Raw genomic sequence first — 25,303 nt, 5'->3', positions numbered from 1 at the left:
AATATTTTATTCAACAAAACATATCCCAAATACTTTAACTTCAACATGAAAGAAAAAAAACCTTATTAGTGAAATACTTTACACTTCCTTTTTTGTACTAGTTTTTAAAATGCGTAACTAGTGCTCACTTCGGCAGCACATATACTAAAATGCATAACTATACTTACGCTTACAGCGTATCCCAGTTCTAATGAGCCACCTTTCAAATACTCAACAGCTACATGTGGCTACCACATTGGACAGTGCTGCTCTAGATTCTACTAGTCTAATTCTGTTTCACTATCATACAGACTTAACAATAGAAATATTTTAACTCTGATGAAACTTTCCCTTAATTAACCTTTCTCAAACATTTCCAGACAATTCTTACAAAGTTATTTCTCCTATATTCGAGTTAGAATCAATAATCTACTCCCCCCAAATCCTACTGATAATGTTGACTGGAAGTACATTAAATTTTCCTACTATTTTGTGTTCCTTCATTTTTTTTTTATAGTGTGGTCACTTATCCAAATTAGATTTTTCATCAATCAAAATATCTCCCTCTCTTTTTCAATTTGTCACCAAGTTGTACACTCTACACTTATAGAGTATTTAAGTTATATTTCAAATTGACTACTGCTTTATCTTCCTGTAAAACACAGTTTAAAAATTATACATTAAAATACAAATATTTAAAATCATTTTATGTATTAAGCTCCATACTATTTTAATATTTAAACTAACTACTAAAAGAAAGTACATCAAATGACATATTTAAGAAAGTAACAGATTTAGGGTGCCTGGGTGGCTCAGTTGTTTAAGCATCCAACTTTGGCTCAAGTCATGATCTCATAGTTCATGGGTTTGAGCCCCATGGGCTGACAGCTCAGAGCTTGGAGCCTGCTTCAGATTCTGTGCCTCCCTCTCTCTGCCCCTTCTCTGCTCACAATCTCTCTCTCTCAAAAATAAAAATTGTTTTTAAAAAAGTAACAAATTTAATAAAGTATCAATCTGTTGTAAATAAAACTAAGAGTATGGAAATTTGAGATTTCATTTGTGAATGAAGGAACTCACTACTGGGAAGCAGGTAGAGGGATTTGTAATGATACCAGGAATATTTCCACAATAATGATTTATGGTGGCAAGGCTCTTTGAAAAAAAGGAATTTATTAACAATGTGTGTAAGGTGATTGATTATAACAACACTTCACCATAAAGGGAAGTTGGATACTTACTATGATCAACTGTTTTTGATCAACTTTTTCTGCTTCTCTTAGTTTCAAGTCCTTTGGAATTGTTATCTCCAAGTGGGAATTACATTTAGGCCAAGACTGATTTGGTGGTGTCTCCCTTTATAAGAAAAAAAAAAAAATCACACTATTAAATGTTATAGAGCTATACCCACTTCAAAGAACTAAAAAGAAAAAAAAACTTTTTCTATGCTACATTCACAAATCTCAATTCCAAGGGGGGAATAAAAAACGTTTTAAAAATCAAGGGGAGAAAAACCAAGAAAATTACTGACTTTCAACAAATAAACAAAAAGCTGCTATACTACAGTTTGAATAAGCTTTAAGTTTTTGACAATTTTAGCCATCTGAGTCGCTACATTTTGTCCTAAATACTGTTTTTAGTAATCTGTAAAGCAGAATAAGATTTAATTCTGAGATTAAAGACAGAACCAAGGGCTTTTAAAGCACTTCAAACACTTTTACATGTTGATAATACCAGTATTTCAAGGGGTTTGCAGAAAGGTGCGTTCTGAAAATACTGTTGCTGGAAGTATAAAAAGACACACGCCAGAGGAAAATATGGCAATGCAGGATAACTCCCATAGCTATTAATTCATCCTAGATATAGTAACACAAATGGGCAAAGATGCATGTGTCTATTAAAAAAAAATTTTGGATAGAAATAAGAAACAACCAAACTGTTTATAAAGTGAAGAACTATTAAATCATGGAATATTCACACAATGAAATTTAATGCAGATTTAAAACAATGAGGTATAATTATGAGGTAGAAAAGATGCCTACCTTACCCTAAGTTAGAGGGAAAAAAGAGCTATAAAACATTTGTATAGGCACCAAAAAAGTAAAATAAAATGAGAACTTGTGAAAATCAGGTTCTTTCTAGGTGAAAAACCGATTAGCACAACTTTTTAGGGAAAAATATCCCAAACTCAAAAGTTGAAACTATAAAATCTTTAAGTTCTGTTAAAAACAAGACAAGTCCAAAATGGAGTTGCTTATGCTAAGCCCCTCATTACTAAATCAAGACTTAGTTTTGGCTCTTCCAGAAATGCAATCTTTAACTGGTCAATCAGGAATTATCTAATCAGCACTAGTTAGATGATTTGCCTGAATGATAATCTGCCATTCCCCCTAAAGGGAAGTAACTTTGCAATAATCAACCTGCTTTTGTTTTTTGCCAGTTATAACTTTCCTTAATCCCACTCCTTTCTGCCTATAAAAGTCTTTCATGTTACAGCTCTTTGGAGTCCCTTTCTATCTGCCAAACTGAATGGTGCCCAATTCAAACTGATTTTTGTTCAAATAAACAAAAACCGTAAAAGCCTCAGTTTATCTTTCAATTGTTCCCATATTTACTCTTGTATTAAACTAATGCCTTACCTGTTATCACTGGTCTGAGATGTTTGGTTACTGAGTATAGTGTGTTGTTTGGGAGCCAAACCTGTAATTTAATCAAGAAGGTGAGTTATGCCTTAAGCTTTATACTAGCTCTCCAACTAATAGTTGAAAATCATTACTAAGAGAAAACAAGAGAACAATTCACTAAATGTTTTATTTTTTAAGTTTATTTACTTAATTTGAGAGAGAGAAAGCATGTGAAAGGGGAGGGGCAGAGAGGGAGAGAGGGAGAAGAATCCCAAGCAGGCTTCATGCTGTCAGCCTATGCTGAGACTCAATCTTACAAACTGTGAGACCATTACCTGAGCCAAAATCAAGGGTTGGACGCTTAACCAACTGAGCCACCCAGGCACTTCTAAATGTTTTCTTTTTAATAAAAAACCATCTGATAAAATTAGACCCCCTTCTTAGAAATTACTCTTCAGAGAAGAAATAGAAAAGCTCTACAGACAAAGAGATCCAATGGTGGAGTAACAGTTTGCCTCCAGTTTCACCAATTACTAGCACTGAACAACACAGGAAATAGTATAAATGCCTGTATAATTATACAAACTCTACATGGAAATAAATGGGAATACTTCTTCATTAAAAAAAATGAAGTCTCACAAGAAAAAATGTTGGCAAGGTTGTGGTGATAAAGGAACCCTTGTGCACAATAAGTGGGAACACATGTTGGTGCAGCTACTGTAGAAAACAGTATGGAGGCTCCTCAAAAAATTAAAACTAGAGTTACCATACGATCCATACGATACAATACGATCAATTCCACTACTAGGTATTTACCTAATGAATTCAAAAACACTAATTCAAAAAGATACATGCAACCCTATGTTTATTGCAGAATTATCTACAATAGCCAAATTATGGAAGCAACTCAAGTGTCCACCGACTGATGAATAAAAAAGATACACACACACACACACACACACACACACACACACACACACACATGAATATTACTCATCCATCAAAAAGAATGAAATCTTGCCATTTGCAACATGGATGGAGCTAGAGAGTACAATGCTAAGTGAAACAAGTCAGAGAAAGAAAAATACAGTACCATATGATCTCACTCATACGAAGGAATTTAAGAAACAAAACAAAGGAATAAAGAGATGAATACTCTTAAATGTACAGAACTGGTGGGTACAGAAGGGAGATAGGTAAGGGAATGGATGAAACAGGTGAAGGAGATTAAGAGTACACTTATCATGAGCACTGAGTAATGTATGAAATTGTCGAATCATTGTATTATATACCTGAAACTAAAACTGTTTTATTACAGTGTAATTTTTTAAATTGTAGTTTCTGAAGCTTAAACATATTAATAAATAATGCAATAATCATTTTTTCTAAAAATAAGTGCATTTCTCATATTTATATTATACTTTCCCTTCCTCTATGAAGTGAAGAGGTTAAATAATATGGAATAGAAGAAATTATCTGGCTTTAGTATACTGCTTCAAGTATTTCCCTTAGCAGAGAAAAACAGGAATGAGGAATTTGGAATTTCTTTTCTATGTCCCCTTGTGCTTCATCTGATATGGTGAGCAAATCTCCATCCAAAAACTCAAACAATGTAATGTCAAAAATTTTTTCAAGGTTACAAAAAAATATCTGTATGGTATAACTGGACAAATTGCAGAATCTTTTTTTTTTTAATTTTTTAAGATAAGCTCTACCAACTCAGCCAGCTAGGTGACGCCGCAGCATTTATTAAATCCTTTCAAAGACAGAATCACTAAGATGGAAAAACGAGTTACTCAGATTAAAGATAAGAATCTGAAGTGGTAAAGCACAAATAATCATCTGTATTTGAGAAATAAGCTGCTGCCACTAACTTAGGCAATTTATTAAGACATACTTCTCCAGAACGTAAGTCACAAACAAAAGATTTAAGATAAAAGAACTTCTGGTAGCAAGTCAAAGAATCATACTTAAGTACTTTTTTTTCCTTTAGAGGAGAGAGAGAGCATGAGCAAGGAAGAGGGGCAGAGGCAACAAGGAGAGAGAGAAATCTCAAGCAAGCTCCACTCTCAGCACAGAGCTCAATGCAGGGTTCAAGCCCACAACCCTAAGATCACGACCTGAGCCAAAACCAAGAGTTGGACACGCAACCAACTGAGCCACCCAGGCACCTCCATACTTAAGTACTTTAATTAAACAAGGTAAGAAAGAGAAGCAATTCTGCCCCAAAGACTGGTGATCAAGATTTTTAAAAAACAAAAAGAAGAATGGTGATAATCACACATTTGAAAAACATATGCAACAGTTTAGAAGCATTTAACTGGCCTATTTGGTAGTCAATATTGTTTCCTATCATACTGACGAAAATATCTCTGAACACTGAGAAATCCAAATAAGTTTCAAAGTTTTACCTGGAAATTTATTCTCTCCTGTATCAATTTTTGCTTGACTGAGCGAAGCTGAAACAGTAGAGGTATTTCCCACAAGATTGTTTTGAAGCTTGGATTCCAAACATAGACTGAAATTCTGAACATACAACATTCAAAATATTACTATTTCATTGCTTTCATAGCAATCTTTGGAATTCACCCCAAGAAACTTTCAGTGAATGCATACTAAGAAAATGTAAGATAATACTTTATAGTTAGAGTACGTCACACTGATATGCCTGAAGAGTCTCTTCATGATCTCCCCAACTACTCTCAGCATCAGCTCCCATTATTCCCCTTCAGGCTATACCGGAGAACCTCTGAATCCCGCAGATATATTCTGGTTCTATACTTTCTCTGTTTCACCCATCTAAACCTGCACTGTCCAATATCGTAACCACAGCCTCATCTGACGACTGAGCACTTAAAATGTAGTTAGTATGATTTATTTGAGATTATATTGTCAATATAAACCACATATTAGATTTTTAAAACTTTACAAAACAATAAAATATGTATTTTTAAAATCAATTATATGCTGAAAATACTTTATATGACAGGTTAAATAAAATATTTTATCAGCTTATTATTTTTTTAAGGTGGCTACCAGAAGATTTTAAATAATGTGGTTCACATTACATTTCTACTGGATAATGCTGATCTAGGACCTCTCCTCCTATAAATTCAACCCATTACTTAAATATTAACCTCTTCCATGAAGCCTTTGCCAAGTTTTGCCATAACCTTTTCTCACGTTTGGAATAATTTTCCATCTACTTCACCTCTATCTCTTTCATGTCCTTATTACTATTTTCAATTAGTTATTTGTTTCTGATTCATCTCAACTCTTAAGAGCAAAGAGCATATTATATTTATCTTTGTATTCCCAAGAGCCCCTAAATCAGAACACTGTCAAAGCTGATACTCAATAACTACCAAAAGAAAATACTCCAAGCTCTATCAACATTGGCTGTATCTGTATTGTGATTATTACACTCAAGTATGTAACATTATTTTTTAATATTTTTGAAAAAGTGAATAAGTTTTGTCACTAAAAAAGCAGAAAAAGTAAAAAACAAGAGCAACGACTAATTAATCTCCATTAAATAGGAAGGAATTTAGTAAGTTACTGGCTAAAAAAAAGGATCACAAAATAACTGGGCTTTAAAATTCATAAAGTTCAAGTAATTTAAATTCAGCCCAAGAATTCACAGAAGCCCTATCAAACATCATCATTTCTCAGTACCGCAGAAACTGACATCAAAATTACAGGCAGCCATAGAAAAAGGTTTCATATCATATAAGGTTTGTTGACATGCTCCTTCCTCCTCAAGTATAACCCAGCTAGACTCTGAAGCCAGCAATCTCAGTTTAAATCCTAGCTCTACCACTTAAATGTCACTCAGGTAAGTTAAATTCCTAAGCCTCATTCTCCTCACCTATTATATGTAGATAATAATAGAAACCACAGTGTAGGCTTCTATGAAGCTCCCCTCTGACTAACAAAGAGGCAGTGTTAACCAAAAGCTATTACATCATTAACAAAAGCTACTGTGATGTTTGAACAAAGCTGCCACAATTCTTAGTACTTATGAATGAAGAGAAATCTCTTAAGTGACTGCTCTAATGTTAATTCCTTAAAGGCAAGAAACATTTGGTCTTCTGTAGCCTAGCACGAAGTCTTGGACACAGCAGGCACTCAACTATGTCATGAACTAACATGATTACCACATTCCCTGATCACTGTGAAAGCGATCATATTACTGGTATTGTTTTAAAAAAAAAAAAACCTAAAATGCTTTAAACTGAACAAAACCAAATTGCAAAAAAATACACATATATTCAAAAACTATGTTAGCATTTCTGTAAAATTTAAAATACAAACAGTGCTAAGTATTCTTTATGGATATACATATACAGTGAAATCATAAAAACAAAAAAGGAAAGATCCACACCAACTTCACAAACATGTTTAACTCTGGGAAGAAAGGTAAATGGAAAGAAGAGGGAGATACGGTCTTTTCCTATATCTGTAACATACTTTTCTTATTTTAAAAGACCTGAATTCCAAAAAATGTTGGTTTTAGTCAAATTTGGGAGGTAAACACAAGTATAATGTTAAGTTTCTATAGTATTCTGAATGTTTGAAATGTTCAAGAATTTACAAATGTAAATAAAATTTTTAACACAAGTTTCATAGGACAGTTTCTCATAATCCACATTGAGAGGGACTGCATAAATCCAAACCACATTCCAGTAAAAACAATATTATAAGTAAAATTAATGTGGTCTGCGTAAGCATTTTTATTCTAGAAGTTTACTCCAAAGGGTTACATTTCTTATTCTTCAATATAATTCTCCACAAACTGAGGGTTTCTTTTTTTTAATTTTATTTTAGTCGACACACAATGTTAACATCAATGTCAGGTGTATGACATAGTGATTCAACACCTCTCTATACATTATGCTATGCTTATAAGCATAACTACCATCTGTCATCATACAATGCTATTACAATACCAATATATTCCCTATGTTGTACCTTTTATTCTCATGACTTATTCCACAAACTGAATTTTGACAAGCATTTATGCAGCAAGAAGTTAGAAGATAAAACTCCTGGAGATATGTACTCCAGGAGAAGATATACCTGGACTATAGCTATCAATTTGCTAACAAAAGATACCCTGAAAAGAAAGCCACTCCATCTCTGATTGAAGCCACCCTTGTTACACTACCAGTCACTACTTAACTTCTAATTACTGTCACTATTTGAATAATTATTTTCTAATTAATGCTTTCATCCCATTTGTTCAGAAAATAAAATCTAAGAGTACCATATGGTATCTGTTCCCTTTAATCTGATTTGTAGTCTATGAGAATAGACTATGATCTATTTCCACGGCTTCTGGCAAGAAGCCCAGATTCCTCATTCATTCAAATTTGCTCCTACAACAAATGCCTCTAAAGGGAACTTTAAATCATTCCCAAAACTTTAGGATGACTTGACTTTTCTCTCTACTCACAATGACTTTTCCTCAAGCGATCTGATGTTCAAAGAAAAAATGCTGGGCTGAGAATCAGAACCTGAAAATTCAATCCTATTTGTGCCCACAAACATGTGACCTAAATCACATTCCTCCACTGCTCTAAGTTTTCTCATCACAAAACTAAGCAACTAAATCAAATTAGTGAAGTTCTTCACATATGTATTACAGAGCTCCATTTTTTATGCATAAAAAATTTCTGCTTATTGGTTTATATAGGCATTTTACCTATGATTTAATTTGGGGGGGGAAATCAGCTCAGCTGCTTTTACAGTTTCAAACTACTTCCTCAGATAATCATTAAAGTTTCTTCTAGCTATTAGATTGTTTTTCCTTTTTTTAGATTGTTTTCAATTTATCATTTTCAAAATTCTTCACCACTATAATCTTAAACTGAAGACTACATTATTTACATCTTTCAGACATTTTATTTGCCCAACTGTTCAAAATGGTCACACAAGTCAAACTGAAAGGTATCTCTACTATTAGAAAGAAATGTTTAATTTTTAAATTTAATCAGTGGAAAAAAGGGGCTAATTTGTGTAAGCTGAAATTAATCTTAACAATTTGGTCGGAATAAGGCTGAACTTTAATTTCTATATTTTAGTCACTATGAAACAATAGTTTCTGTAGTTGCAATTAATAGAAAAAGCAAATCGGATGTTAAATGAAAAAGAAAGGATTAGGGGGTATAGGAATGTGCAAAATGAGTGAAGGGCAGTGGGAGATATAGATTTCCAAATATGTAACAAATAAGTCATGGGAATAAAAATGAGGGCACAGAAAATATAATCAACAATATTATAATAGCACTGTATGGTAACAGGCAGTAACCAAACTCGTGGTACGCAAAACAGAACATACAGAAATACTGAATCACTATGTTGCATACCAGAAACTAATATAACATGGTGTATCATTATACTCAAAAAAATACAAAAAAAACCCCCAGAATTCAACAGGCTTCACATAAAACAAAAATGAAAGGTAAAAATAAGGAAGCAATGAGAAGCATTTATATGAATGTGAGACCTCTAAAGGAATCAAATTAGTCCTATCACTCACTACAAGACTGGGTTAAAACACTCCTAACAACTGAATAGGCTACCTTAACAAATAATTCCTGTCTTTTACAACTTGATTCTTAAGCTAAAACACATTGTAAAATTTATTTAATAAGAAGGTACTCCTGCACCTCTACTGTGCATAATAAAAAATAAATTACCTTATCTGGTGTTGATTCAAAAGAATCTTTCATCTGGTTATCCAACGGTGGGTCAGGGGGTGGTTTTATCTGATTATCCAAATGACAATTTTCAGAGGCCCTTTTTGTGGTTTTATTAATTTCAACTGTAACATCATTAACTTTAACTTCTTTAGAATTAATTTCCTTAATTTCTTCCTGCTGGCAAGCTATATTTTTATCATCATGTGGTTTTGTTCCTAAAAATATACTTTGAGTTGCTGGATGATGCATTTCTAAGGCTGGTAGTGAAAAACTGGTTTGTATTAAGCCCAATTTAGGGGAAACTTGAGAGTCCAACTTGTTTTGCTGCACAGAGTTAAATTTTGAGAGTTTAATTTTAGTCCAATTGGAGTTCTTTTTAGCTGAACTGTTTATTCCATTTAATATACATTTCACAGGCTTTGTTTTTCTACTGGGGAAGAAACGATTGCATTGAACATCCTGACTTGTTTCCTTCTGATGAAGTATTTGTCTTTCATTATTAGCCTCTTCCAATTTTATTTCTGTAGGCTTCTCCTCCTTTACACTTTCCATTTGTGAAGATTCCTTTTTTACCTCTACAGTATCTGACTCAATTTCACCAGCAATTTCTTCACAGAGCTGGAGAATGCTACCCCGTTTGCTCTTTCCTGCTTGTTCCAGCTCACTGTCTACACTTTGTTCAGGCACTGATGGCTGTGGACTTTTTTGGGATTTTGCACTAATATTCACTTGTGTGTGAACTGACTTCTTCATCTCATTCTTTTTAGAGACTGCTGAAGTAACTGTTTTTGATCTTTTTAGCTCAGAAGTTACAGGTACAGATTTTGTTTCCTCTTTTCTAGTATTCTTCTGAAGACACTTCTCAGATCCTTTCATGCACTGAGAACTACAAGTATAAGCTGTCTGATGCTCTACTTTGCGTTTTTTTCCTTTGGGGGAATTTATTACTTCGTTAATTACGAGATTTTCATCCTCTTTAGTGTCAGACTTTATTTCCAGTACTTTTCTTTTCACATGTTTTTGACTTGTTTTAACTTTATTAGATTTACTTTGAGTATTGTTACAGTGCTCTTTTCTTGGTGGCAAACTCTGCTTAGCTGCTTGAACTTGACCCTGAATTTCTCTATTACGCAGAGACCTCGTTGAAACTTCTGTTAACTGTTGAAGTCTTTGTGACCTCCGGTTAAGCTGTTCATTTGATTTAGGAGTTCCATGCACTGACTTTTTCTGAGGTAATTTTTTCTTTTTTGTAGATTCTTGTTGTGAATGTCCCTTCAGAGTCACCATATTTTTATTAATGGACTTGCTAGCTTTTTTATCACTGGATGCAGCTTTTGATGACCTTGTACTCATGCATGTTCCTAATTCAGACTGATTTATTTTACTCTCACTAGAAGATTTAACCAGTGATTTAATAGTTTCCTTTGGGCCTGATTTTTTTGCCAGATTCGTCTGAGAACCTTGAATTTGTGTTTCTAAATTCTTATCTTCACTTTTTTTAATAACACTGGAGGAATTTTCTTTTGACTTCTCTTGAATGGACATCATTCCTGAGTAAGGTCCTCCTTTTCGCAGTAGTTTTTGAGAGGATTTTCGTGTCCTGGTAGATGCAAATGCTGAATGTCTGGTATTATTCTGAGAAGGTCTTAAAAATCAACTTTGTGGCTGATGTACATTTTCAATAAAACTACTAGTTTGCTTCAAATAATGTTTCAGTCATCCCTAAGACATGAGAAAAGCTGGTATGAAGGCTGAAAGATATTTGCTTGACTTTTGGGCAAGGCAATAGAATTTTGAAGAAAATTTAATTCTAATTTGATATACAATTTTTTATGAAAAAACTTAATTCAGTTTCAAACTGTTTTGTTAATTTTTTAATTAATAATGGTTTTCAGGCCTAGCCCTATTACTGGAGGAGTTATTTATCACTGACCTGTTTTGACAAAGATTTTGAAAACTTTTTTCTTCTGAAGTCTACAGTTATTAGACTTTGATTCATTTGAAACATCTCTTACAGCTAACAGGTTTCTTTCTTTGTTTACTGAGACTGTTAGTTTAAAGTTCTTATCTAACCTTTTTCGTTTAATAAAATACTCTATTAACATAGATTTCCTTTTGTGCTGCCATTTCTGAAAAATTAAAAAAAATTAAAATTAAATTTGTACAATCCAAGAAATATGGCAATGCTATATTATACAGAAATAATCTGATTTATGTAAAATCTAACTTCTCTTTTAACTATTTAGTCCATACATTTAAGGCTAATAGAATAAAGTATCCCAGGTACATTTTTAATAAGGAATCAATGAATTCTTATACAAGTACACAATAGTTGAAAATCAGTTTATTCTTTGAGATTACTTACAATTCTTTTCCCACAAGATAGAACTGATCTTTCAGCCACCATAACTCATGAAAATTTGACAAAATCATTCCTTAAAATATCCTCTTAACACATTACACAGCACCTAAAACAAACAAACAAAAAAGTGTATTTAAAAATGTTTAAAAGGTGCAAAGGAGAGGTGCAGATTATTCATTCACCACTCAACAAATAAAACACTCCACAATTTTACCCTGTCCTACCATTAGTCTTCAGAATTCACTTTATACATACTACATTAACTTTAGTATTTCTATCCTGAAGTAAACTATATATTTTATGCTGTAGAAAAAATTTAAAATACAAAATACAATTCAGGATATATACATATAACAGGCTAAAGTGGTAAAGTAAAATCCTATTTTGAGGAAAAAGAGTGCACATACATAACTACTTTTACACAGAAAAACACTGATATACAATTGAAAAGGCAGATTTAAACACACCTCTACTCTCATGTAAAACTTACTTTAAGCAATAGATTAAAACAAGACAAAACCATAAATCCAAAGAATAAAAAGTAAATAGTAAAAATAAAAAATATGGAAGCTACAAAGAATGATAAATAATACTCTCTAGAATCAAGAAAACTTGAATCCTAAGCTAGAAATGGGGAAACTGAGACACAGCTTTACTTAAAACCACAGAATTCCCCCAAAACTCAGTAATTGGAAGTACCAAGCTCCACTGGAGATGAGGATGAAAAAAGAACTCAAAAAAGCAGAAATATTCCAGGACTGCCATTCAGAAGACTGCCCACCCCTGCATCCTTGAAGACTGTAGTATACATATCTAGAAAGAGTATAATGAAAGATCTTTGGTCTGGGGACCCAGGAAAGCAGCTGAGAGAAGAAATATCATACGGACAACAGACGGAATAAGGAGAAGTACACAGTGATTGCTGTAACCCACTCCCTTAAAGTTCTCTTTTGCCTACTCAAGAGACTCCTAGAGGAGGCAGCCAAGATTGTACCTTCCAGGAAGATTGTTTTCTACTGAATTTAACAGGCCTAGAAATAAAAGATCAAAAAAAAATACTAATAGGACCTATAGTCCATAGTAGTCCACAGTCCATAAGCACAAGCACCCTGTCTCTCTCACCTTACAGTCAGGAAACTACCAGCCCACCAACCATCCAATACACAAAACTTTCAAATCTTTTAGTGTCTCACTTGTAACCCTGAGCAAATAAACAAGAATCACCATATGCATAAGAAAAACCTTAAAATGAAAAAGATAGGAAGTAAACAAGTTGGCAAAAACAAACTAGGAAAAGCCAAAAACTCAAAGTAAGCTAATCCATGCATGAAACAAACAAGAACATTCACAGTAAAAAAAGGAATACATGAACATTAAAAATAAAATCAAAGAAATTAAAAAATCAATAAAAGAGAAAATAAAGGTAAGAATATCTCCTATAAAGTCAAATAAAAAGACATATATTGTAAAGGAGACAAAATATAAGAAGAAAATTAAAAGGCAATCTGTATCAAAATAACACCAGCATTCTTCACAAACAATCCTAAAATTTGTATGAAACCACAAAAGACCCCGATGAGCAAAGCAACCTTGAAAAAGAAAACCAAAGCTGGAAGCATCACAATCCCAGACTTCAAGCTACATTACAAAGTTGTAATCATCAAGACAGTATGGTATTGGCACAAGAACAGACACATAGATCAATGCAACAGAATAGAGAACCCAGAAATGGACCCACAAACCTATGGCCAACTCATCTTTGACAAAGCAGGAAAGAATATCCAATGGAAAAAAAGTCTCTTCAGCAAATGGTACGGGGAAAACTAAACAGCGACATACAAAATAATGAACCTGGACCACTTTCTTACACCATACCCAAAACCAAGCTCAAAATGGATGAAAGACCTAAATATAAGACAGGAAGCCACCAAAATTCTTGAGGAGAAAACAGGCAAAAACCTCTTTGACCTCGACCATAACAAGTTCTTACTTGACATGTCTCCAGAGGCAAGGAAAATAAAAGCAAAAATAAACTATTGGGACTTCATCAAGATAAAAAGCTTCTGCACAGTAAAGGAAACAATCAGAAAACAAAAAGGCAACCGATGGAATGGGAGAAGATATTTGCAAGGGATGTATCAAATAAAGGGTTAGTATCCAAAATCTATAAAGAACTTATCAAACTCAACACCCAAAAAATAAATAATCCAGTGAAGAAATGGGCAAAAGACATGAATAGACACTTTTCCAAAGAAGACATCCATATGGCTAACAGACACATGAAACAAGGCTCAGCATCACTCAGCATCAAGGAAATACAAATCAAAACCACAATGAGATACCACCTCACATTTGTCAGAATGGTTAACATTAACAACTCAGGCAATGACAGATGCTGGCAAAAAATGCAGAGAAAGAGGAACCCTTTTGCACTGCTGGTGGGAATGCAAACTGCTGCAGCCACTCTAGAAAAACAGGATGGAGGTTCCTCAAAAAATTAAAAAATAAAATTATCATACAATTCAGTAACTGCACTACTCATATTTATCCAAAAGATACAGGAGTGCTGAATGCTGATTCGAAGGGGAACATGCGCCCCAGTGCTTATAGCAGAACTATCAACAATAGCGAAAGTATCGAAAGAGCCCAAATGTCCATCAACTGATGAATGAATAAAGATGTAGTGCGTGCGTGCGTGCGTGTGTTTCAACACAATGGAGTATTCAAAAAGAATGAAATCTTGCCATTCACAACAACATGGATGGAGCTAGAAGGTATTATGCTAACTAAGCAAAATAAGTTAGAGAAAGACAACTATCATTTGATTTCATTCATATGTGGAATTTAAGATGCAAAACAGATGAACATGAGGGAAGGGAAGCAAAAATAATACAAAAACAGAGAGGGAGACAAACCTAAGAGACTCTTAAATACACAGAACAAACTGAGGGTTGTTAGAGTGTTAGGTGGCGGGGAGGGCTAAAGCAGTGAGGCGCTTTCAGGACAACATGAGCACTGGGATGCTATGAGTGTTGTATTTAAGTGATGAGTCATTAAATTCTATTCTTGAAATTATTATATGTCTAAAACCTTGGGTTTAAATTTTAAAAATAATAAAGAAAAGAATGGATGAGCAATGGGTGTTATATTTAAGTTATGAGTCATTAAATTCTATTCCTGAAATTATTATTACATTATGTATTAACTAGCTTGGATTCAAATTTCAAAAAATAAGAATTTAAAAAAAGAAGAAAATTAAAAGACCATTTACAGAGGTCCAACAGTCTAGTAACAGGGGTTTTAGAAGAGAAAAACAGGGGCACCTGGGTGGCTCAGTCAGTTAACTGGCCGACTTCAGCTCAGGTCATGATCTCATGGTTTGTGAGTTCAAGCCCTGCATTGGGCTCTGTGCTGACAGCTCAGAGCCTGGAGCCTGCTTCGGATTCTGTGTCTCCCACTCTCTCTGCCCCTCTCCCACTTGCACTCTGACTCTGTCTCTCAAAAATAAACATTAAAAAAAATACTAAAAAATAATTAAAACAAACATTAAAAAAAGTTTTTAATAATAAAAAAAGAAATGAGTTTCCAGATTAAAAGGGTCAAGAACACCTAGCACAATGAATTTTTTTTAAATGTTATAAAGTAAATCATGAGGAAAAAAAGATGACCCTCAACCTTCTAAGGAGTGGGAAAAAAATCTTGACCACATACATATTACACATGCAAATTATTTATATTTGCAGGAGAAAAAAAGAAAAAAATTATTAGTATATGAATTCATTAAGGTGAATAAAAAAATTTTAAATGAGAAGTTTTAAATATCAATTAGCTAAAATACCTAATAAAAGAAAATACCACATGCCAGTTTATAATATACATACACAAATCAACTTAGAAAGTAATGGGATGTATGAGGTGCCTGGGTGACTCAGGTGGTTTGATCTCAGCTCAGGTCACAAAATCGCAGTTCGTGAGTTTAAGCCCTGCATCCAGCTCTGCGCTGATGACATGGAGCCTGCTTTGGAATTGATCTGTGTCTCTGTCCCTGACCCACTTGTGCTCTCTCTCTCTCAAAAAATAAACTTAAAAATTTGATTGAGCGGTGATGATCCAGGCTGGCGGTCTGGCTCCGCTGGGCAGCGGGTAACTTTACTGGCTTGGGGTGGTTTTTAGTTTAACTTTTCGTTTCTAGCTTTGCATCGCGGACCAGTTCTCACTTTCTAATCAGCTCAGGCCATGTCAGGAGACAGAGCCCCGGAGCAGGCAGCTGAGTATGTCCCAGAGAAGGTGGAGAAAGCTGAAAAGAAATTAGAAGAGAATCCATCTGACCTTGCCACTTGGAGCATTCTCATTTGAGAGGCACAGGTTTAGTGATATAGGATTACATTTCCTTCTCTATGGGTCCAATCACACTACTTGGTTCTATAGTAAAGAATATTTTCATAATCCTAACATTATAAATGCTGTTTATTGGTTTTCAATTTTAGAATCAACCTTTAGACAAAGCACGGAAGACTTATGAACGCCTTGTTGCCCAGTTCACCAGTTCTGGCAGATTCTGGAAACTATACATTGAAGCAGAGGTTAATATTTTATTTTATTTTTTCTTATATAGCATCTGATGGGATATGCAGCATACACTAGAGTGACAGAAAACAAGTCAGGAACATAGCACAACGAGGACAAGGAGGATTTAAATGTCTCCTGCCTTTATTTTATAAAATAGGTATGAAGGAGTAATCAAAATGAATTTTTGAAATTTGGGTCTTTACAAACTGATGATTGTTGCAATTTGGAGTTGCAACAACATTAAAACAGTTTCAATGGTAAAAAATAAATAAATAAATTAAAAAAAAAAAAGAATGCCAAACACACACAAAAAGAGTGTTGGGTGTAAATTTGTGTCACTTAGTTGTAATAATTTAGTTCCAACACATCAACAGATAAGAGAGCAATGGAAGAGACTCCAAAAATAGGCCTTCGTTCACGAGGGAAGTTATTATATACAAAAGTAGTATTAATCTAATTACTTTCAAATTAATGAAGATAAGATTATTCAACATTTGGTGTCAATGTCACCAAAGGCAAAGGAAACAAAAGCTAACATGAACTACTGAGGCTTCAAGATAACAAGCTTCTGCAGAGCAAAGAAAACAATCAACAAAACTAAAAGGCAGCCTAAAGAATGGGAGAAGACATTTGCAAGTGATGTATCTGATAAAGAGTTCATATCCAAAATCTATTAAGAACTTACAAAAACTCAACTAATCCAGTTAAGAAATGAGCAGAAGACATGGATAGACACGTTTCCAAAGAAGACATCCAGATGGCTAACAGACATGGGAAGAGATGCTCATCATCACTCAGTATATACAAATCAAAACCATGATAAGATACCTACCACCTGACACCTGTCACAATGGCAAAAATTAACCACACAAGAAACAGGAGTTGACAAGGATACAAGAAAAGGGAACCCTCTTGCACTGCTGGTGGGAATACAAACTGGTGAAGCCACTTCAGAGAATAGCACAGAGGTTCCTCAAGAAACTAAAAATAGAACTACCCTATGATCCAGCAACTGCACTATTAGGTATTTACCCAAAGGATACAAAAATACAGATTTGAAGGGGTATATGCAACCCAAGGTTTAGAGCAGCATTATCAACAATAGCCAAACTGGGGAGAGAGCCCAAATCTCCACCGACTGATGAATGGATAAAGAAAATGTGGTGTATGTATACAAAGGAATATTACTCAGCCATCAAAAATTAGAAACCTTGCCATTTGCAATGATGTGGATGGAGCTAGAACGTAGTATGTTAAATAAGTCAATCAGAGAAAGACAACTACCATATGATTTGACGCATATGTGGAATTTAAGAAACAAAACAAATAAGGGGCACCTGGGTGCTCAGTTGGTTAAGCACCCAACTTCAGCCCAGGTCATGATCTTGGGGTTAGTGCATCTGAGCCCCATGTTGGGCTCTGTGCTGACAGCTTAGAGCCTGAAGTGTGCTTTGAATTCTCTGTCTCTCTCTCTCTGCCCCTCTCCTCCTCACACTTTCTCAAAAATAAACAAACATTAAAAAACAAATGAATATATGGGAAGGCAGGTAGGGAGAGAAGAGAGGGGAACAAACCATAAGACTCCTAGTGATAGATAACTATAGGTGGATGCAGGGAGGTGGGCAGGAGAAGGGCTAGATGGGTAATGGTTACTAAGAAGGGCACTTATTATGATAAGCACCAGCTGTTATGATAAGCACTGGCTGTTGTATATAAGTGATGAGTCACTGAGTTCTACTCCTGAAACCAATATTGCACTGTATATTAACTAACTAAAATTTAAATAGATAGATACATAGGAGCTCCTGGGTGGCTCAGGCAGTTAGGTGTCCAACTTTAGCTCAGGTCAGTATCTCTCGCTCGGTGGGTTCAAATCCTGTGTCAGGCTCTGAGCTGTTAGCACAGAGCCTGGAGCCTACTTCAGATTCTGTGTGTCCCTATCTCTCTGTCCCTTCCCTACTCACAGTCTTATCTGTCTGTCTTTCTCTCGCGCTCCCCCTCTCCCCCTCAAAACTAAATAAACATTCAATAAATTTTTAATAAATAAATAAACAATTGGTATTGGGACAATTAGGCAATTTTGGTTAAAACTGAGGTAATGTCCCAGAAAAAGTTAACTGTTAAAAATTAACTATTAAAACATAACAGATTAAATGTGGGAAATTTTAATATTTATTTTCACAGTGGGAAAGACCTTCAAACCCTGTCACAAAATTTAGAAGCCAGGTTTGAGAAATAAAACTGGGAAAATACTCTGGCAAGAAAAAGCAAAAGCTAATCACCATAATGTATGTGCAGGAAAGAAACCACACATGGTTGGTGTGATAGTAACAGAATCATGTAAGTTAGAACCAAGACAAAATACCAATTGTCACCTATCAGGTCAAAGATCAGGAAGTTTAACAACACAGTCTTGGCAAAGGTTTATGACAGGTACTCTCAGGATATTGCAGATAATTCAATGTCTATGCAGGACAATCGGGCAATACCTACTAAAATTATGAAAGTTAAATTTCAAACAATTCCATTTCCAGGACTTTATATCACAGATATACACATGCACAAGTGCTCAAAGACACAAATAAATATAAAATTGCCAACACTGTATCAATAGACTGAATACTCCTACAAACAGGCATCAGAACAAGCTACTTACATAATTGATGCAATTATATATACCCAACAGAATACCCATGCAATTATGTCAACTGAATTCCAAGCAAAGTTCCCAGTCTTTTTATAAAGAAATTGACAACCAGATTTTAAAACTTACTTGGAAATGTAGAAACTATATACTATGATCAAAGCCTTTTTAAAAAAAGATTTTCTTGAATACTGGTAACTATCCAATTTCAAGACTTACAAATCTACCATAATCAAAGAAGTATAACACTGATAAAGGAAGCAGAGATCAGTAGAATAGAGAATCCAAAGTAAGACCCATACATTTATGATCAATTGATTTTCGGCAAAAGTGCCAACAAAAATCCACAGGGAAAACAAAGTCTGAAAAAATGGTGCTAGAACTACTGGATATCTAAATAGAAGAGAAATAAAAGAAAAAAGAACATCAACCCTTATGTCACACAACTTACAAAAATAATTTGAGACTGATCACAGAAATGAGTATAAAACTATTAAGTTCAAAAATAAAACAAAGGCAAGATCTTTGAGGTAGACAAGATGGTTTTTAGGCAAGAATCCTACTCATTCTACATATGACCATGTAAAAACCCATGTTCTACAATCTTCAAAGAGGCTTTATGCACCATAACCAAAATCTGGAAGAAAAAAAACAAAACAAAACACCAAAAGTCAGGTGAATGGATCAACGTGGTATATCAACATACAATAGAATATTACTCTACAAGTGAAAGAACAAACTACTGGAACAATATGAACCTCACAACCATTATGGTCAGTGAAAAAGGCTTGACCCAAAGAGTGCATTATGTAGGATTCCACTTGAAATTCTAGAAAAAGCAAACGATAGCTGACCCTTGAACACTACGGGGGTTGGAGTGCCAAATCCCAGTGCAGTCAAGAATCTGAATATAAGTTTTGGCTTCCCCAAAACTTAACTACTAATATAGCCTACTGATGAGAAGCCTTACCAGTAAGTTAATTAATACATATTTTGTGTTATATATGTATTATATACTATACTCTTACAATAAAACTAGAGAAAAACATGTTAAGAAAATCATAGGAAAATAAATTTACAGTACTGCATTTATTGATATGTTTATAACATCCTTTTACAAGATGAATCATCTGTCAGTACCTACATCATTATTGTCATAAATGATTCAACACTGTAAATGTTATATGCTATCACTAACACTATATATCAAAAATGAAATGATAATGTGAAAAAGAAATTCCTATTTAGAGGTGTAACAATTTGTGCACTAATAAGGCAGCCTATACTAGGCTTTACAATAGCCTAGGATAACGATCAACTGCTTCATGCTGGCCTAGCATAGACACTAATGAATGAATCATTATACAATTTTTATGTCACACAGTATTATAATTGTATTCATAACACAACACTGCAAACACTTTTTTTTTAAAAACCACTTACCTGTAATGATAGGCTAATATATGGTTTCTACAATTACAACAGAGAGAAGCATACTATACATAATGTAATTCTTTGAAAGCAAAGTTATAAAACAGCAAGAAAACTAACATTATTAATTTCACATTAAATATTACTCACCTTATGCCTAAGTAAGGATAAGCTATCCACTTCTACACAAGTCTTGTACATGATTTTCTATACGATGAATACTTAAGCAATGATGATGATGATGATGATGAAAGAAAAACGTCTCATACAGTTCTTGTCATAAGTTATTAGATTTTCACACGAAGACACACATACAACAGATAAGTTTATTAATTGTATGGCATGATGATTATTTACTATCAATTAAATAGAAGTGGATCATCATAAATGTCTTCATCCTTGTTTTCACTCTTCACACTGAGTAGGCTGAGGAGGAGGAGGAGGAGGACGAAGAGGAGGGGTTGGTCTTGGTGTCTCAAGAATAGCAGAAGAGGTGAAGGTGAAAGGGGAGGCAGGAAAGGCATGCACACTTGGTATAACTTTACAGCAATACAGTGTAATTTCTGCCTGACATTTTTTTTCATCTCTTTAAAAATGTTTTCTATACAATACCAATCCTTCTTCTACATTTGCTTTAGTTTCAATACCTATATCATAGAAGGGTTCACATCCTATAAGAAGTAAAAAGCAATCTTGAATAACTGAAATGCTCTGTCAAACTGTCTAATGTCAATCTGTTTTCCGGCACTGCTTCTTCTACATCTTCTTCATCTTCTGGCATTGGTTCGGATGGGTTTATCTTCTTCAAGTCATCTGTTAATTCTCTTCTGTAGTATCTATTAGCTCTTGAATTTCTCCAAGATCTGTATCTTAAAACCCTTCACACTCCCTACCATTTTTTTGCCATATCCGCAATCTCTTTCATGATTTCCTTGGCTCTGTTGTAAATTCTGTAAGATCATGTGCAACTTCTGGACACATTTTTTTCCCACAGGAATTTACTGTTTCAGGCTTGACAGGTTTCATGGCTTTTTCTATAAACAACAATGGCATCTTCAATGATGGATCCTTCCAGACTTTCATGTTCTATTAGGGTTCTTTTCCACAGCATTGAATATTCTTTCTATACAGTATCATGTGTGAAAAGCCTTAAAGGTTCTTAAGACCTCCTGATCTAGAAGCTGAATTAGAGATGTGTTTAGGGACAGGTAGACCACTTTATGTCTCTGGTGTTGAACGCATGAGGTTCTAGGTGCCCAGGCATATTGTCTAAGATCAGGAGAACTTTAAAAAACGGTATCTTACTAGCAAGGTACTTCATAACTGAAGGGACAAAGTACTGATGGAACCAAACCAAAAAAAGGGTTCTCATTGTCTAGGCATGCCTTTTTGTTATATAACCAAAAGCCTGGGTTGTCTAGCTGGCTCAGTCAGTAGAGCACAAGACTCTTGATCTCAGGCTGTGAGTTCGAGCCCCATGTTAGGCATAGAGATTAGTTAAAAAAAAAAAATCTAGCAGCTAGTGTTTCTTGTTTCCCTTCAAGATTTGGAGATTATAGATAAGGACAGTCCTGATCATAATCCAAATTGCATTTGTACAAAACAAACGAGTTAGCCTATCCCTTCCTGCCTTAAATCCTAAAGCTCATTCCTCTTCCTAATAAATGTCCTTTGTTGGCATTTTTTTTCCCCCCAGAATAGGGCACTTTTTCTCTGCATTAAAAAAACCTGTCCAGGCAGATATCCTTTCTCCTCAATTATTTTCTTAATGGCATCTGGTAACTTATCTGCTGCCTCTTGGTTGGCAGAAGCAGCTTCTCCTGTTGTCTTGATATTTTAAAAACCAAACCTCTTTCAAATATTATTAAGCCATCCTTTTCTGGCATTAAATTCTCCAGCTTTAGAACCTTCACCTCCCTTTTACTTTAAGTTGTCATATAATAACTTTGCCTTTTCTCAAATCATTCTTAGAGTCTATAGGTATGCCTTTCTTATAGCAATCCTGAACTGACATAAAAGCTGCATTTTCAATACAAGATAAAAAGGTTATTCCAAAAAGTACAAGGTTTTGATGCCTTCTGGCATAACTGCAGCAATAGCCTCATGAATTTCCTTCTCTTTTCCTACAGTGGTCCTTATGCTAAATTCATTTACCTTGAATTGGAGGGCAACTGTAGCTGCAGGCCTCAATCAATGGTACTTATCAAGCAATTCAACTTTTTCTTATAATCTCATGACTTTTCCCTGCTTCTTGGGAGCACTTGCAGCATCACTAGCAGCACTCTGTATGGGTCCCATGGTGTTATTCAAAGTTTACAGTTTTTCACTAAACACAATGAAAAATATGCAAGAACTGTCGAGATCATTTTTTGCTATAATACGTAATTTACTAGAGAGACTAATCACATAGAGATGATTAGCATTACACAGTGTTTAAAGTGGACTCAAACACTTGAGTTCACCGCAACAGCAACATAAGGTGCCTACGTAATTATTACAGTAATACAGTATGTACTATAGTTAATTTTATGCAGTTATGATTTAATACTGCCTCTCTATATTTGTTTACATTTCTGACAGCAAATAAGGCAATATATGGCCTATGTGCATATATTTTAATAAATTTTAACTTTTTATAACAGATTTGTCAATATTTTATGATAGTAGATAATAAAATAACTTACATATATTTTATGCATTCATGAGACTCCTTTCTGTTAATTTTTTCAATATTTCTAGGCTACATGGCTCATCTGTGAGTTTTTTCGAAGTGCCACAAATCTCAAAAAAAAAATTTCAATGTGTTTACTGAAAAAAATCTGCATGTAAGTGGACTCACTTATGTTGTTCAAGGGTCAACTGTAATCTACAGTAATAGAAAGTAGATGAGTCACTGCCTAGGATCAAGGGTGGAGGGAGAAACAGACTTTTGGAAGTGATGGAAATATTGTGTCTTGACTGTAATGGTGGTTCTAAGAGTGTATATATCTGTCAAAATCTACCAAACTGTACAGTTTGAGAGTGAAGTTTACTGTGTATAAACTATAATAAAGCTGTTCAAAAAAATAGTGCTATAAGAAACTGATAGGGATCTACACCTACAAGAAACACGGTTTTTATTTATTTTTTTTTTTTAAGAAACACTGTTAAACCAAAAAAAGCAAGGTGCTGAACAGGGTAAAAATAGCCATTTTTTTAGAAGAGTGGGAGAAAGGAAATGTATAGAAACATATGCTTACTTATGCATACAATAGATATGAAAAGATATATAATAAAATAGTAAAGATTTCTGGGAAAGAAAACTACAAAACCAAGCATCAGGAGTGTAAAAAAGCTTACTTTTCACTATATACTTACTCAAATGTTTTACTATGTAGACAAAACACCTAGTCAAAAAATTAAAATGTAAGTTACATTTCTTTGAAAATATAAAGTATATTTGGCCCACTAAGTCATATTGGAAGACACTAAATTATGAAAGTATAAGCCCCTTACCTTATTGAAACAAATCACATATCACTTTTTCTTTAAATTGACTGATGATATTTCCAATGAATGATGCTTCTAATAACTTCTTGTGTTTGGGGATTAACTTAAAAAAATCCTGTAACTAAAGCAAAACAATCTATTAAAACACATGAAAATATAAAAATACTACTGTCTACTAACTAATCTATTAAAGCAACTTAAGACTAAGCTAGATAAAACTGCCCAATAACAAGGCAAAGCCTCACATATCTCATTTTTAATAGATTAGATATAATAAATTGGGTTTTTCTTCAAATATAATCATTACCTCCAAACCTCTGCTCTACGGAAGGAGTATATTTTCCTTCCCAACTGGTGCTGAGCTTGGCCACGTGCCTTCCTTTGGCCTCATGGTGAGCAGAATATACTTCCCTGCCCCCATAGCCTTAGTCTTAGCCATCTAACTTGCTTTGGCAAATGGTACATTAGCAGAAATTATCCAAATAGAGGTCTGAAATGTTTTTGTGCAGCTGGGCTTGCCCTCCTGCATCTCTGCCATCACCATGAGAAGAATTTCAGCAGGTAGATGAAGGCAGCTTTTCAGCCTAAACACAAAGAGGAGAACTGAGCCAAACTCCACATGAGGTGCTAAGTACAACCCACAGTGAGAAATAAAGACCACCCACACCCATAGTTGCCCAGGCAAGCCTAACCTAAGTCACCCAACCCGTAGCTGCTCTACAGATATGTGATCAAGAATAATTAACTGCTGTTTTAAGTCACTGAGTTCTAGAGCAGTTTCTTACACAGTAATAGCTAACACATATTATAGTTAATTTTTATATTCTGAGAAGCTCCAAACTGGCCAAAGATTAAGCCCCAGAAGTATAATAATAACAAAAAAGAAAACATTTATATTCCTTTATTACTTTAACACTAAGAACTGTAATTTTTAAAATGATGGATTATCATCTTTTAGATCTATTCCTCCCAAATTCTAAATATTTTAATATATTTGACAGCTGGGACTTCCATAGAAGAGGAGTAAACTGATAATACAACTCTACAGTAATTGTCAATCACCTGTTTAGTGTTCGAAGGGCCACTTCAATTTTAGTTTTCCTTTCATGCTAAATCATCACTAATCTAGCATCCTACAACTTAATAAAACCCCCTTTCTTCATAACCCCTAAATAAAATCTTGCATCAAGAACTGAAACGCACCCTCTCATCTGTTAACAAATTGATAATACTCCTCCTACAATTCAAAGCTAACTTATTAATATAATCCTAATGAAACCAGTATCAGTGTAAAACAAAAATTACACTATATAAAATGACCACTTCAAAAAACCAAAAATAACATTTGTATTTTACTACAGCAATTTTACAAGACATGTTAGAAAGAGCCCAAGAATTTAAGAGTATATCCAATTTCCCATCGTACTTTATAATAAAATGTGTTTAGGTTTTAGTCATTAATATTTGATTATTGAGGTGCCCGGTGGCTCAGTTGGTTATGTAT

The 25,303-nt window shown here is 34.3% G+C and overlaps 1 protein-coding gene across 12 annotated transcripts in view; it reads right to left on the bottom strand.

Moving 5' to 3' along the window:
- ESCO1 (establishment of sister chromatid cohesion N-acetyltransferase 1) overlaps nt 1–25,303 on the bottom strand; it is an 82,488-nt gene that overhangs the window by 36,467 nt on the left and 20,718 nt on the right. For 7 of the 12 annotated variants that reach the window (XR_003902931.1, XR_003902929.1, XR_003902930.1 and 4 more), the window contains exons 2-9: nt 23,806–23,920; nt 22,465–22,636; nt 20,461–20,736; nt 11,670–11,772; nt 9,302–11,433; nt 5,012–5,126; nt 2,616–2,676; nt 1,218–1,332 (exon numbers count right to left, since the gene is read on the bottom strand). Coding sequence is in view for 9 of the 12 variants with exons in the window: in XM_029922996.1 (XP_029778856.1) it covers nt 1,218–1,332; nt 2,616–2,676; nt 5,012–5,126; nt 9,302–10,852 (1,842 nt within the window). In the remaining 3 variants the exon portion in view is untranslated. Of the gene's footprint in view, nt 1–1,217; nt 1,333–2,615; nt 2,677–5,011; nt 5,127–9,301; nt 11,434–11,669; nt 11,773–20,460; nt 20,737–22,464; nt 22,637–22,994; nt 23,092–23,805; nt 23,921–25,303 lie in introns of those variants that run through there. The other 5 variants (XM_029922995.1, XM_029922992.1, XM_029922993.1 and 2 more) reach the window with 5 other exon arrangements.

This window comes from Suricata suricatta, chromosome 14 (genome assembly GCF_006229205.1).
Source record: "Suricata suricatta isolate VVHF042 chromosome 14, meerkat_22Aug2017_6uvM2_HiC, whole genome shotgun sequence".
Taxonomy (NCBI): domain Eukaryota; kingdom Metazoa; phylum Chordata; class Mammalia; order Carnivora; family Herpestidae; genus Suricata; species Suricata suricatta.
The sequence above is the reverse complement of the archived record's forward strand: the minus strand, read 5'-3'. Positions and strand labels throughout refer to the sequence as shown.